The sequence below is a fragment of the Dipteris shenzhenensis genome, chromosome 31 (assembly GCF_047967505.1).
Source record: "Dipteris shenzhenensis isolate YYH24624 ecotype China chromosome 31, Dip_SZ_1.0, whole genome shotgun sequence".
Lineage (NCBI taxonomy): Eukaryota > Viridiplantae > Streptophyta > Polypodiopsida > Gleicheniales > Dipteridaceae > Dipteris > Dipteris shenzhenensis.
In genome coordinates, this window is record NC_141626.1 from 3,831,050 (window position 1) to 3,843,652 (window position 12,603).

At 45.7% G+C, this 12,603-nt stretch overlaps 1 protein-coding gene across 2 annotated transcripts in view; it reads left to right on the top strand.

Moving 5' to 3' along the window:
- Positions 1-12,226, top strand: part of LOC147880916 (Transducin/WD40 repeat-like superfamily protein) — a 62,427-nt gene extending 50,201 nt beyond the window's left edge. The window contains exons 9-11 of one of the 2 annotated variants that reach the window (XM_087369801.1): positions 11,344-11,399; positions 11,492-11,579; positions 11,846-12,226. In XM_087369801.1, coding sequence (XP_087225927.1) covers positions 11,344-11,399; positions 11,492-11,579; positions 11,846-12,129 — 428 coding nt within the window. In that variant the 3' untranslated portion in view covers positions 12,130-12,226. The remainder of the gene's footprint in view (positions 1-11,343; positions 11,400-11,491; positions 11,580-11,845) is intronic. The other variant, XM_087369799.1, reaches the window with a different exon arrangement.
- The last annotated feature ends 377 nt before the right edge of the window (positions 12,227-12,603 follow it).

Genomic DNA, 12,603 nt, shown 5'->3' on the forward strand with positions numbered 1-12,603 from the left:
GACCATCTAATTCATAGGTTCAGATTAGCATTCAGTCAGAATCAGACTGTAATAACAATGACTGTGCATGAGGGACCATCTAATTCAGAGGCTTAGATAACCATTGAGCCAAAATTAGATTGTAATAATAAAGACTTTGCATCTAGTTCCCAAGCTTAGATTAGCATTCAGTCAGTTTATCAGGCTGTAATAACAATAGTTTAGAATGAGAACTAGCATTAAGTTGAGATAGACTGTAAGAACATATCACACAGTTAGAATTATCATATCTAATCGCACATCATGAGCTTCATCTCCATTGACATAATCCCAAAGATTTCCAGCCAACCAAGATATTGCGAACCATGAAACTCCACAAGGAGTAGTGGTGCCATCCAACTTATCCTCCTGTGTGAGAACCCCGAACACCTCATTTGAGTTGTTCTGAGCCATTTTCACGAGATAATCTCAGACAAAATACAGCAGACAGACCAGGTGAAATCCCTTCTTGGGATATAAAATGCACAAGTCTGCAAAGAATAATATGCCCCCAGTGACAAATACTGTCACAGCCTGTCAAAGGCTCAAAATGCACCACACTGCTCTGCTCAATGCCCCAAAAATCTGCAAAAAGTGGCAAAAGTTTGCAATTTGACTCGTACTGAGTCCAAAACTGTTTGCAAACTTCCAAAATGCCCTTTTACCTGCAAAATTGCAACCCAAACGCAAAAGCCCTAATTTCTTGTGGGAAATTGCATACAAAAGAGGGAAAATGGTCTGAAAGCCCCAAATGTTGCACAAATTGCACTCTGCCTGCAAAAGCCCCAAATTTCACTACAAAATTGCAGTGTGATTGCAAAAGCCCCAAATTTTATAGCCAAACAATGGCTCAAATGCAGAAATGCGTGACAAAAGCGCCTTTCAAAATGTCCTGCAAAGGAAAACTGCTCAAGGTACTAACGCCTCCAAGCCGTACGAACTAACAGTATGGAACTATCAGTACGGCTAAGTACAGTTGTACGGTCGGTACAGCCTGTACGGATGGACTCCGTATACTTGTACGAAACATTACTACATTAAAGTACAAATGAGCTGCCAGCTGTTGTACGGCGGCCTGTACGAAAACACAGGTACTCTGACAGTACGGACGACGTGCAAGTACGGATGACAGTACGGCGTAGAAGTTGTACGGAATGCTACATCGTTGTACAGAATGATGGCGTAAGAACTGTACGGCGTTGTACGACTGATCAATATGGATGTCGAAGTATATGGACGATTGCTGCACTGGAACTTTTACGAGATGGCGGCGCAGGCTGGTACAGAGAAGGCAGTACAGATCCGTACAGTCGTACGAACTGTATGGATAGAAAGTTGTGGGCTGGAGCTGTACAGACGGGAGCTTAGTGCAAGGAGCAGAGAGCAAGTACGGAAGCAGGGAGCAGGGAGCTTGCAGGCTAGGAAGCAACAAAAAAGCAGAACTTGGGCTCTGATACCAAATGTCGGTAAGCAGCCGTTGCTGAAGTCTCCCTGTGGACTCTCTTGGCATGCTTCCGGATCCATTGACCCTCGATTTCGACAGCCTATGCCCTCGAGCTCCCTGCGACCTTCCAGCACGTCGTCGCCATAGCCAGAAAGTTTCTCTCTCTCTCTCTCTCTCTCTGAGACCTTAGGACACATGGCAGCCCCTAGGCAAAGACACGTGGCAAATATAAAAATTAAGCATGGTTAGGGGTGGTTAAGTTAGTGTGGTTAGGTTCAGTTGCTTAGACCATAGTTAAGTTAGTCAGACTAAAGGTTAAGTTTAAACCTTACCTTGGTCAATGGTTAAGTGAACCTACAACAACCAGGGTTAGGGTTAGCTAACTGCCACATCAGCATGCACAATCAGCAGTGCCACCCAAGCACAACAGTCCTTTTGTAAGCACATGCCTACATGCAGCATGTGAATAGCGTGTGCCACATCATCAATGGTCCCTTTTTTATCAGTAACTTTCAATCCAAGAAGAATTTGCACATGCTCCAAAAAGGAAAAGTGATCAACTTTTCGAGCTCTACACGCCTGTTAAGTCAGAATCATTGTATGCTATTAGACACTGCCATTGAAGCAAAACGAAGCTCATGGTAAGACCTTTGCAAATGGAAAAGCAACACATGAACACAAAAAGCATGCCAAAAGCACAAGTGCATGAGCTGACCATAGCACAGAACATGGCATCCACACATAAGCATTGAGGCTCAAAGCATCATGCATCAAGCTACATCAGATAAAGAAGAGAACACCATCGACAACCTGTATTGAGAAGTAAAAACCTTGCCACCTTTAGTCAATATGTTTGTAAATCAAACCTGACCACCTGAGAATAGCCATGTAAGCACCCAGGGGAGGATTTGATCTTGTAACTCACATGTGACCACCTTGCACTAGCCAATGGATCATGGCACCAAGGGGAGGTGTTGAGATATGATGCCATGAGCACATAATTAGAGGCAAAGGTATGGTATATGAATGTATTAAAGTAGCCACCCTAGGATATGGACTACAAGATGTGAAGATGTGGATCAAGGATATCCACAGGAGAGATGTGGATTAGAGGATCCATACACTCAAGATTCTGTTTATGAGTCCAAGCTAATCTATCTTGGAACCTAATTGACTTGAGGTACATGTCATGAGCACTCTCTTCATCATGTTTCCACATAGGCCTTAGAGCGCTCCATAGATCTTGAGGCACTCTAGTTTTCTCACCTTCTGCAATTGGCTAAGAAGAATATGCAGGATGCCCAAGCCAAGCAGAAGAAGTATGTGGATGAATGCAAGAGGTATCTGTCTTTTGAGGAAGGAGATTATGTACAGTTTTGCCTCCATAAGAACCGTTGTGTCACTGAAAGGTAACACCAACACGAAGCTTCCTCATAGGTATTACGGTCCCTATAAGATCATCCACAAAGTTGGAGAGGTGGCATATGAGTTGGAGCTACCCAATATCTCCAAGATTCATAATGTTTTCTATGTTCCCTTGCTAAAGCCGCATGTAGGACAGCATGTCCAAGTTTTTCCTGAGCTATCAACTATGGATGAGGAATGTCACATCCTCTATGTCGTGGAGCGCATCATGGGTTTCAGAGGCCATGTGCTTCGAAACAAGGTCTACATAGAGTATCTCATCAAGTAGTTGCTTTTTGGTACACTTTTTTTGGGAGAGCCAGGAAATTTTGAGGGCGAAATTGTAAGGGAAGGGATGGCTTTAATGAAGGCTGAAAAAGGGCTATATAGGTGGAAAATGTGGAGGGACTATATAAGCCCCCATCCACCCCTCATTGTACACCTTTTTGATGTGACATATAATCCTATTTCCCACCTCCTTCCTCCTACGTGCTGCCTTCACTCTATCTCCCAATCTCTCTCTATCTGTCTCTTCCCCTCACCCTTTTCTTTCTCTTCCTCTCGCAACGGACCCCCTGCTCGCCCTCCCTCGCTACCCCCTGCTCTCTCCCTGCGCTACCCCCTCCGCTAACCCCTCCGTACCCCCTACTACCCCCCCCGCTACCCCTACTACCCTCAACCGAGAGCAGCCCCTAGTCATTCGCTTCAGAGATTCACATGCTCGTCTAGCGACACTCCGATGTCGAGTCTCTCTACGAGAGCATCCCACCCTGTCCATGGACGAGGACTTGACACCACTACAGATTGAGGAGCGATGAGTTCTTCTGCAACAGCGGGATGTTGCCCGCAAGAAGGGGAAATGGGCCATGGTCCGAGATCGTAGGTTGTTGACCGGCACCCGTCGGGCTCCCACCTGTACCCCCTAGGGAGACGGGGCCTATGAGACTCAGGTTTTCGAGACCCTAGACTGCACCATTTGGAACTGTAATGGCACCTTATGGTCAGACCCAGGGAACTTCTCGGAGTCTTATACAGGACGAGACATAGTCTTTTACACGGAGACACACCATAGCCGAGAGCGTCCACTACCGATAGTCAGTGGCTACACATGGGAGTCAGCCTTCAGGGATGAGACAAGGGATACAAGAGGAGTCCGAGGATCAGGCGGGGTCACAATATTGTACAGGTCTTCCCTCGCTGGAGCCATCTCCATTGAGAGGAAGGACGCACACTCGCGATTCATGTGGATCCGGATCCAATGCACAGACACTCGTGACCTTTTCATAGCAATATGCTACTTCCCGCCAGACACATCCCACTTCGCCAGAGTGGCACAAGAAGAGGGTGAGACATCGCCATATGCACCCTTACATCAGGATATCCCAGACCTTTCAACCCGCGGGGAAGTTCTCCTTGTTGGGGACTTCAACGCCATGACGAGTACACGACATGCACCACTCCTGGACTTCCGAGACGACTATATCAGGCTGCCAGACATGGACCTAGACGGAGCAGGTATGACTAGGACCTCGTTGGACCGACACGGGCTTGTTACACCATATGGACACGCACTCCTTGATTTGGGCAGGATGCATGATCTCATCATCTACAACAGGCTCGACCTATGGCCCTTCTGAGGTGGTTTTACTTGCTTCCCACACGGGGGGGCACTAGTGTAGTAGATTACATCATGGGATCCCCTACCTTCACTTCATGTATCATCGACTTCACCGTAGCACCACATCCTCCAGGAGCTGATCGCACATACCTATTCTTCACTATTGCCACCCCATGCTTAGCCACACCACACACACCACATAGGAAGCACAACACCTACCACTACATACACTTTGATCACAGCCTCTCACCGGCCTACTCTGGACGCCTAAACACGCTCCTAACCTACATCGATCACATATCACTCATAGAGAACCGTGCTGCCCTGATTAGTCGCACACTCCACGAGGCTGCCCTCCAAATCTTTCCCCACACCACACGGTCCACTAGACCACCACCTCTTGGTTCTGTACCCTGCAACAATTGGTACGATGCGGAGTGCAAGGCTTATCGCCAACAGCTCCGACTTGAAACCAGATGTCACCTCCCGAACACACCAGACACAGTACGCAAGTACCGACGTCTCGTACGTCGGAAGAAGCAGGCTTTTCTTCGTCAAAATGAGGAGTTGCTGCTGCACATCTTGTACAGCAACAACTCTAAGGATTTTTGGCGGAGATTCCTTGAGCGTAGGTCCCCATCACCCCTCACCGACACGAAAGTTTGGCACACTTATGCACACCATCTATATGATGTCCCACACCAGCCCACTCCAGACCTCATACACATACCTCGTCCCACCACTTGCATGTTGTTCACCAGAGGGGGAGTCAAGGACGCGACATTGAAACTGCACAATGACCGAGCTAAGGATCACGAGGGGCTATGCACTGAGTTTATCGCATATGGGATCGACACGTTAGCCCCAATCCTAGCAAAGCTATTCAATGACGTTGTTTGCCTTGGCTTCCCCCGCACTTGGGACACTCAACACCATCACCCCCATCCACAAGGTAGGGGATCCCATGGACCCGAGTAACTACAGGACTATCATGATTGGACATGTGATGTCCAAGATCTATGCAGCTGTATTGGATGCATCGGTCAGCCTGTTCGCAGAGATGACAGGGCTCAGAGGAGAGGGTCAGGCCGGTTTCAGGCGAGACCATGGAACTATGGATCACATACTCACACTCAGGAGTGTCATTGAGGAGGCCAAATCACGGAAGGAGAGGGTATACTTTGCTTTGTGGATTTCCGCAAAGCCTTTGACACAGTACCTCGAGCTCGTCGTCTTATCACACGCCTACAGACACTGGGATTTGATCAGGAGATCATCTGGGCAGTCATGGCACTGTATGGGAGAGTCTTGGGCCGAGTTCGTATAGGCGCAGGTTGGACATATGAGATCCTGAGTACCATAGGGGTCAAACGGGGTTGTCCCTTATCACCGACCCTGTTTGGCCTCTACATCGATGAGCTTGAGACTTTCATGGGGACGTTCGGAGGGACCGGTTGCTCACTTGCCAGGATCATCATCAGGATTCTTCTTTATGCAGATGACATGGCACTCTTGTCATCCACACCCGAGGGACTCCAGCGACACCTGGATGCACTGCAGGCTTTTTGTTTATCCCATGATTTGGAGGTGAACCTTGGCAAGACCAAGGTCATGATCTTTAACACCTCTCGAGCAAACATGCAACGGAAACAATTTACTTTTACTTTGGGTGGGTCACCAGTTGAGATCGTATCCTCATACACTTACTTGGGGGTCATCTTCTCCGGCCCGATCTTCACGAGGAGACCAACGATGCAGGCCAGACTGAGCAGGGGATACGTCTCACTGGCTCGGCTAGAGAGATAGTGCTTTCACTCCCACTTCCAGGACCCTCGGACCAAGGCTCTTCTCTTCGGGGGCCTGACATGTTAGAGATAGAGTGGACACAGGTGGAGCGCTTGCAAATCCTCATGCTCTCGCGGATGATCCAGGGGAAACCGTCTGTACCACATCACATCATTCAGGCCGAGTTTTGTGCTTCTCCACTCTAGCTAGATGCAGCCTTTCAAACCATCACATATCTACACCGGGTTAGATCATATGGGGACTGCACATCAGGGAGACAGAGGTTGCCATGGTTGGCTCTCGACACCTCCATGAGGTTGGCAGGAGAGGGAGACGAGCGATGCTGGTATGCACGGACTCACAGATGGTTTGTGAGACTAGGGTTGACATCGATAGGATACCTCCTTTTCAGTACAGTTTAGATGCCCCTCCGGTACTCCCACCCACCATCCCGATTGGGCCACATACCAACCAGGTCATTCGAGAGGATCTCCTGCAGCTACACACCTTTAGGACCTGGTTGGAGCCGAGGGAGCTTCCAATGAAGCTGAGTTTCTACAGAGATTACTGTCTTCGCATTTCGGAGGAGGGATTCATCACACCACCAGGGTACACTGAGCTTCATATGCCTCACTCACTACGGATCTCCATCGGAGAGTTTCAGGTATCATCACACTGCCTCCGCATAGAGAGCGGCAGAGCAGAGGGGATTCCTAGGGAGCATCGCTTATGCATATTGTGCGACTGTCAGGAGGTTGAGTCGGAGGAGCATGTTATTTTCAGGTGCCCAGTGTACTACGAGATCCGAGGTCGCTACCACTGCCTCTTCAGAGACGGCTCCGGGCTCCTTTTCAGATTCCTCGCCTACCCAGATCAGAGATGCCTCGCGGCCTTCATTCACGAGGGAATCCGACATAGAGAGTACTTACTCAGGCGACGGGGCTTGGCCACATCATCAGACACCTCTCAGAGCAGGATCACAGAGTTCTTCCCATCGAGTGACATTGATTGTCCAGTCTCTAGCCGCCGACGTGACAGAGACCCCGACCCGACGATCGCAGCACGACACACGAGACATCGAGGGGACACACAGATCACTCTGGGGGACCTCCCGTCATTGTTTAGACCCGAGATACGTCCCATGGGAGTCACGGTGGCTCTGGTCTTGCGTCGAGCCTCGTCCAGGAGACCGAGACGCACGGCACCCCTTGACGGGCACCAGCGTCCCATCACCGGCTATGCACCAACCAGGGGGACATGACATACGGAGGATTCCGCTCCGCTCCAGTCCTTTTCTTTTCATTGTTACATCCATATGTATTTGATTATGTATGATTAGACTTAGGATTGAGCACGGGTGATGATGCTGGTTTCAGTAGCTCCACCCTTACTGTGATTTGTATCAGGTTTTCTTTCAGTCTCATAGACCCATCTTTCGAAGACACTAATAAAACTTCTTTCTTTCTTTCTTTCTCCTTCTACCCTTTTCCCTCACTTCTCACTTCTCCTCCCCCATTCTCTCTCTTACTTCTATCTCTTTCCAACCAATCTGTCCCTACTCCCTTCCTTACAAATGGGGTTTATTTGCAGGAGCATGCTTTGAATGCAAAAAGTTGGGCACATGGCTTCACAATGCCCTTTAGTTCTGCATAAAATGCCTTCGGATGCCATGCCTTCTCTGATGCAAAACAAGGATGGTAGTGGACCTTCTATGGTAAAAAATAGAGGCAATAAACCAGCAATTGCAGCTCAAGATAAGGGAAAGGCATGGATTGTCTCAAATGGCAATGCTTCCACCTCAGCGCCCTCCACATCTTAGTCTAAAGTTAGGGGAAAACTTTGAACTTAAACCTGGTAGACTCCAAGGAAGTTTGTCTCGGCCAAGAGACCTTTGCCTCCTCGGACATGGAATGCTGCATCTTCCAATGGTTATGCTCTTGAAGAAAATTCAGGAATCAGTATCACATGGGCAAGTCGCACTCTTTTCCCTGAAGAAGAAGTTGCTGGTTTTCTATCCTCTCAGTAGGCTGTTGTGTCACCTCAAGGAAGAGGCCCAAATCTTGAGGTAGACATGCAGACTCGATCTAGTTCTTTGTAAGAATTTAGCTGTACATAGCTGTACTTACACAATTTCTATAAATATGCTTGAACGAATAAAATGCATGAGTCTCAACTAACAGGGTTTATGTGACACAAGGAAATGGAAGCTTGTGTGGACGTATGTCAATAAATTGCAGCTTGATATAGTCTCTTTACAAGAACATAATCAGCATATGTATGCAAGTAGGACAGGATATTTTGCTGGCTATGATATATTTTATGCTGGGGAGCACTCTTTTTTTGGTGTTGCTTTTCTTATAAAACATACTCTTCAGCCTCTAGTGGCATTGAATCATAAAGAGGGCAGGTGGATAATTATGCAATGTCTTATTCAAGGTGAAATTCTTGAATTTGCCTCGGTCTATGCACCTCAATCTTCTCATTGTAGAGCATCGATTTGGGAGGCAATGCAACAGTATCCCTGGAGGCACCATGCATTTATGTGTGGGGATTTCAATAATGCACCACAGGTGGGGGATAACACAACTGGCAACACCCACATGCTCACTCTAGAGCGTCGTCATTGGTCTCAATTTATCTTTCGGCTAAGCCTTGTGGATCTCTGGAAGGAATTGAAGCATATGCTTCTTGGATATACCTTTCAGCATAATGCCCTTTCTTCGTATTAAGCAAGATTGGATCGTTGGTACATGATAAATGCACATCAAGATGATGCTCTCACTTGCCGGATATGGGTAGAGTACACCTTCTCACATTGTGATCATCCCCTGTTATGGCTGAGTTTGTCCTTTCATGAGATGTCATATGGCAGGTTGCCAAATAAACGATTTCTTTTAGTTAATAACAGCTATATTTGGAGCAGGATGGATACAAACAAATGGTCTATCATGCTATAGCCCCTCTTTGGGAACAATGTTAGATTGATCTTGACTATCCTTGGAATGCCTTTGCCTCTCATATGTAGTATGTCATTTGGGAGTATGGAACGAGTTGTTTGCATGACTAACGCAAAGCAGTTGGTTGCTGATGCTAAATTGAACTGTCAAAGTTTACCCGACTGCATACCCCCAAGCATAATCCCTTGCATACCTTGTATTCCAGGTTGAAAACCTATAGGGTGATTTCCAAACATTTCTTGACCATTCCCAACTTGGCCAGCCATTGCTTGAAACACTAAACCACCACCAAAATATCCCGGATGCTCTAAGGGATGCGGAATGACTTGCTGTCCCTGATTTGCATGCTGAAAACCATTGCCTTGGCCTTGCAAATCATCACCAGGACTATGAATAAACTGTTGCAGTAGAGCACCCTGTCCATTTGGCATAGGTATTGGCTGTCCATTCAATGATATAGGTCCATATGGCTGCCTATCAACAGAAGCTCCCCCAAACGAAGATTGCCCATCTTGGGAGGACTCCTGTCCCCTATCCCAATCCTCGTCACTAAGTGACATACTTGCTGAATTCTCCTTGCTGCAATTCAATGACAGCAAGCAATACTTGCACCAGAGACAAGCACAAGCTCACCTCCTTAAAGATGGTGATATCTCCTCATCAAAGCAACCACGGACTCACCCCCTTGAGGAAGTTGGTGATGTCCCTGTGACAGAACCATGAAACCGGCCTTCAATAGATTAAAGGGCAGTAAAACTAACAAGTAACCAGCCAACACTGTTACAATAACAATTCAACAAATATACAACTATCAGAAAGGGAGCTAGAGTGCCCCTGCACCAAGACAAAGAAACCTTTCCTGAGTCAATTCGCAAGCAATGAGAAGGGCCTTATCAGCCGCCTAATTCACCCACTGAGGATTGCGACCTGCATCAACTCCTTTGCTGATGGCCCGTGCTCCACCCAACCAATAGCATGAGCTCTCTACAGATCCCATGATGCCCAACGCCTTTCTGCCTTGAGCCCAGCAACTAAACTAACTAGCTAGAACCCAAGAAGTGTGGAGAGAATGTTCTTCCCTGATATTGACTAGTGAAATGTGGCAAGTTATGACGAGTGTGGAGAGACACGATGTGCATTGTGCATCATTGTGGCCATCAGTTGAGAGATTTAAGAGAGAAATCTTTGCAAAATGAGGAAGATTTGGTTTCTTTCATTGTTTTAACTAGGTGACGACATTGGTGATTATTTTGCAACAGAAATGTGATCTGTTTTCTCATCCTTTTTTTATGAGGCTATTCCTTGCTTTAAAAAGTGTGCAAGCCAAAAAAGCATGCTCAGGTAGCTCATGATTCTGGGATCAGAGCAGAACAGCTTTAGGATATCTGATCCTTTTCTCCTGAGGTAGATCTTGCTTGGAAAAAAAAGATGAGCTTTCAAGCTCTCGATGTGACTCCATGAGGGTCCATCATCTGGCAGTTCATGAACGTAAAGAGAAGAATTCCTCGAAATTATTTTACTTTCATAATCTAGGCCATAGAGTGTCGAAGCTTGAGGTAGTCAAGGTGCTGGAGGAAACAAAATTGATGAACACAAAGGGCAGGATGTGCGTACCTTACAAATGTTGAAGGAATGCTTATAATGTATGAATTCTGCATAAATTAACAAGCCGAGTTGAAGCCCAAGGTTACGGATGCTGTACATTTTGATTTTAGCTCCGGTAAATTTTAGAATTTTAATTCAATGTGCTGAGACCACATTGTGGGAAGAAAGGGAAACTGAGTGGCAAAGTTAGGAAACTATGGCTAATGCACATAAGACCATTTCAGGTTGCTTGGATTAGTCAATGGATTTTGTTGTAATGAGTTTATATAGCTGAGCGCAGTTTTCATATTGGGATTGTTTACTGCCCTTTTGACATCATTCAAGTTTGAATGAAATAAATCCCATAAGAGGGATTCACACATTGTGTTAATATGTGTAGATATTCTTCCATTTTCCTATGCTGTCGAGAAAGGGAAATTTTCAGCTGTAAGTTAGCAGTTTCCCAAACCTAGTCTGTGAGGCTCTTCATTTTTAAACAATGAGTAATAGCACCACCATGTTTTGATTTGCAGGTCTGGATAGGTTTCTAAGGATTTTTCATGTGAGAACAAGACAGCTTCTCACTCGGGTGAGTTGCATATATCTCACATACTAATGGTTAAAAAATATACTATTTTTTTGCAATGTTGAAAATGCATTCTACTTGTTTGATGCCTGCAGGTATTCCTCAAACAGCAGCTGGTTGCTGTTGTATTTGACAACGAGTATCCCATGTCAGCATCTTCAAGAGTCAATACTGCAGCGGCAGGTGAGTGAGCTACATGCAATCATCTCAATTGTTGCTAGCCCATGCTTCACTTTTCTAGTAAATGGCTTATTCACTCAAGATTATTGATGGCACAATACCTAGGGACATTGAATTTAAATGTATGTTAGGTATGAAACCCCTATACTCGAAATTCTTCAAAGCTAGGACAAGCAATATAGCAGTGAAGTAACTAGTGTTTTATTCACAATTTCTGTGTAATGCACTCTTGGGCATTTTGGTATCCTGATGGAGTTGCATGCTTTCAGATGAAGTAGATGGTGATGAACCTTATGTTGGTGAGCTCAATGGAAAAGAGGTTCGTGTGATGGACGATGATACTCATTGCAAGAAAAGAAAGAGCGCACATAAAGAGGAAAAAATTCAAGACTCAATTTTTGACAAAAAGGGAGGTAGAGGGCCCCCTTCTCAAGCTATTGGAGAGATTTTTCACTCAAATAAACCAATGAGTGTTCAGCAAGAGGTAGAGATGATGAGGGAGAGGAAAAAGACAAAGAAAAAAAGAGGCCTTACTAGCGTTGCTGAATCTTGAAAGTTTTATAAAGAAAGTTGTCCTTCAATAAAAAATGATAATAATTTTTGAGATCCTCGCTCCCAACTTTTTGCACAGCACACAAATATGTTTCCATATCAATGATAAAAAATTTACATGCCTGAATGCATATATATTCTCGACACGGTTCGTGTATGTGTGTTATTTATGGAAAGTATGGGATTTGTTTTTTGATATTCTTAGGATGAGAAATACTTATTAGTCTAAGACAGGTAAAATGTATAGATTCGAAAAGGTGGAAAAGATAGCGAATATGGATGAGAGAGAGGGAAGAATTGGGGGGGAAAGAAGAAAGATAGAATAAGGAGCTTGGGTAGAGATGAGAGAGAGAGATGATGATGATGATTATTTATGTCCATTGGAGACTCGATACAAGAGAAAGAAAGAGAGAAAAAGAAAAACAAGTCTATGGGAGAACAAAAGAAAGAAAAACAAAGAGCATGTCTATGGGAC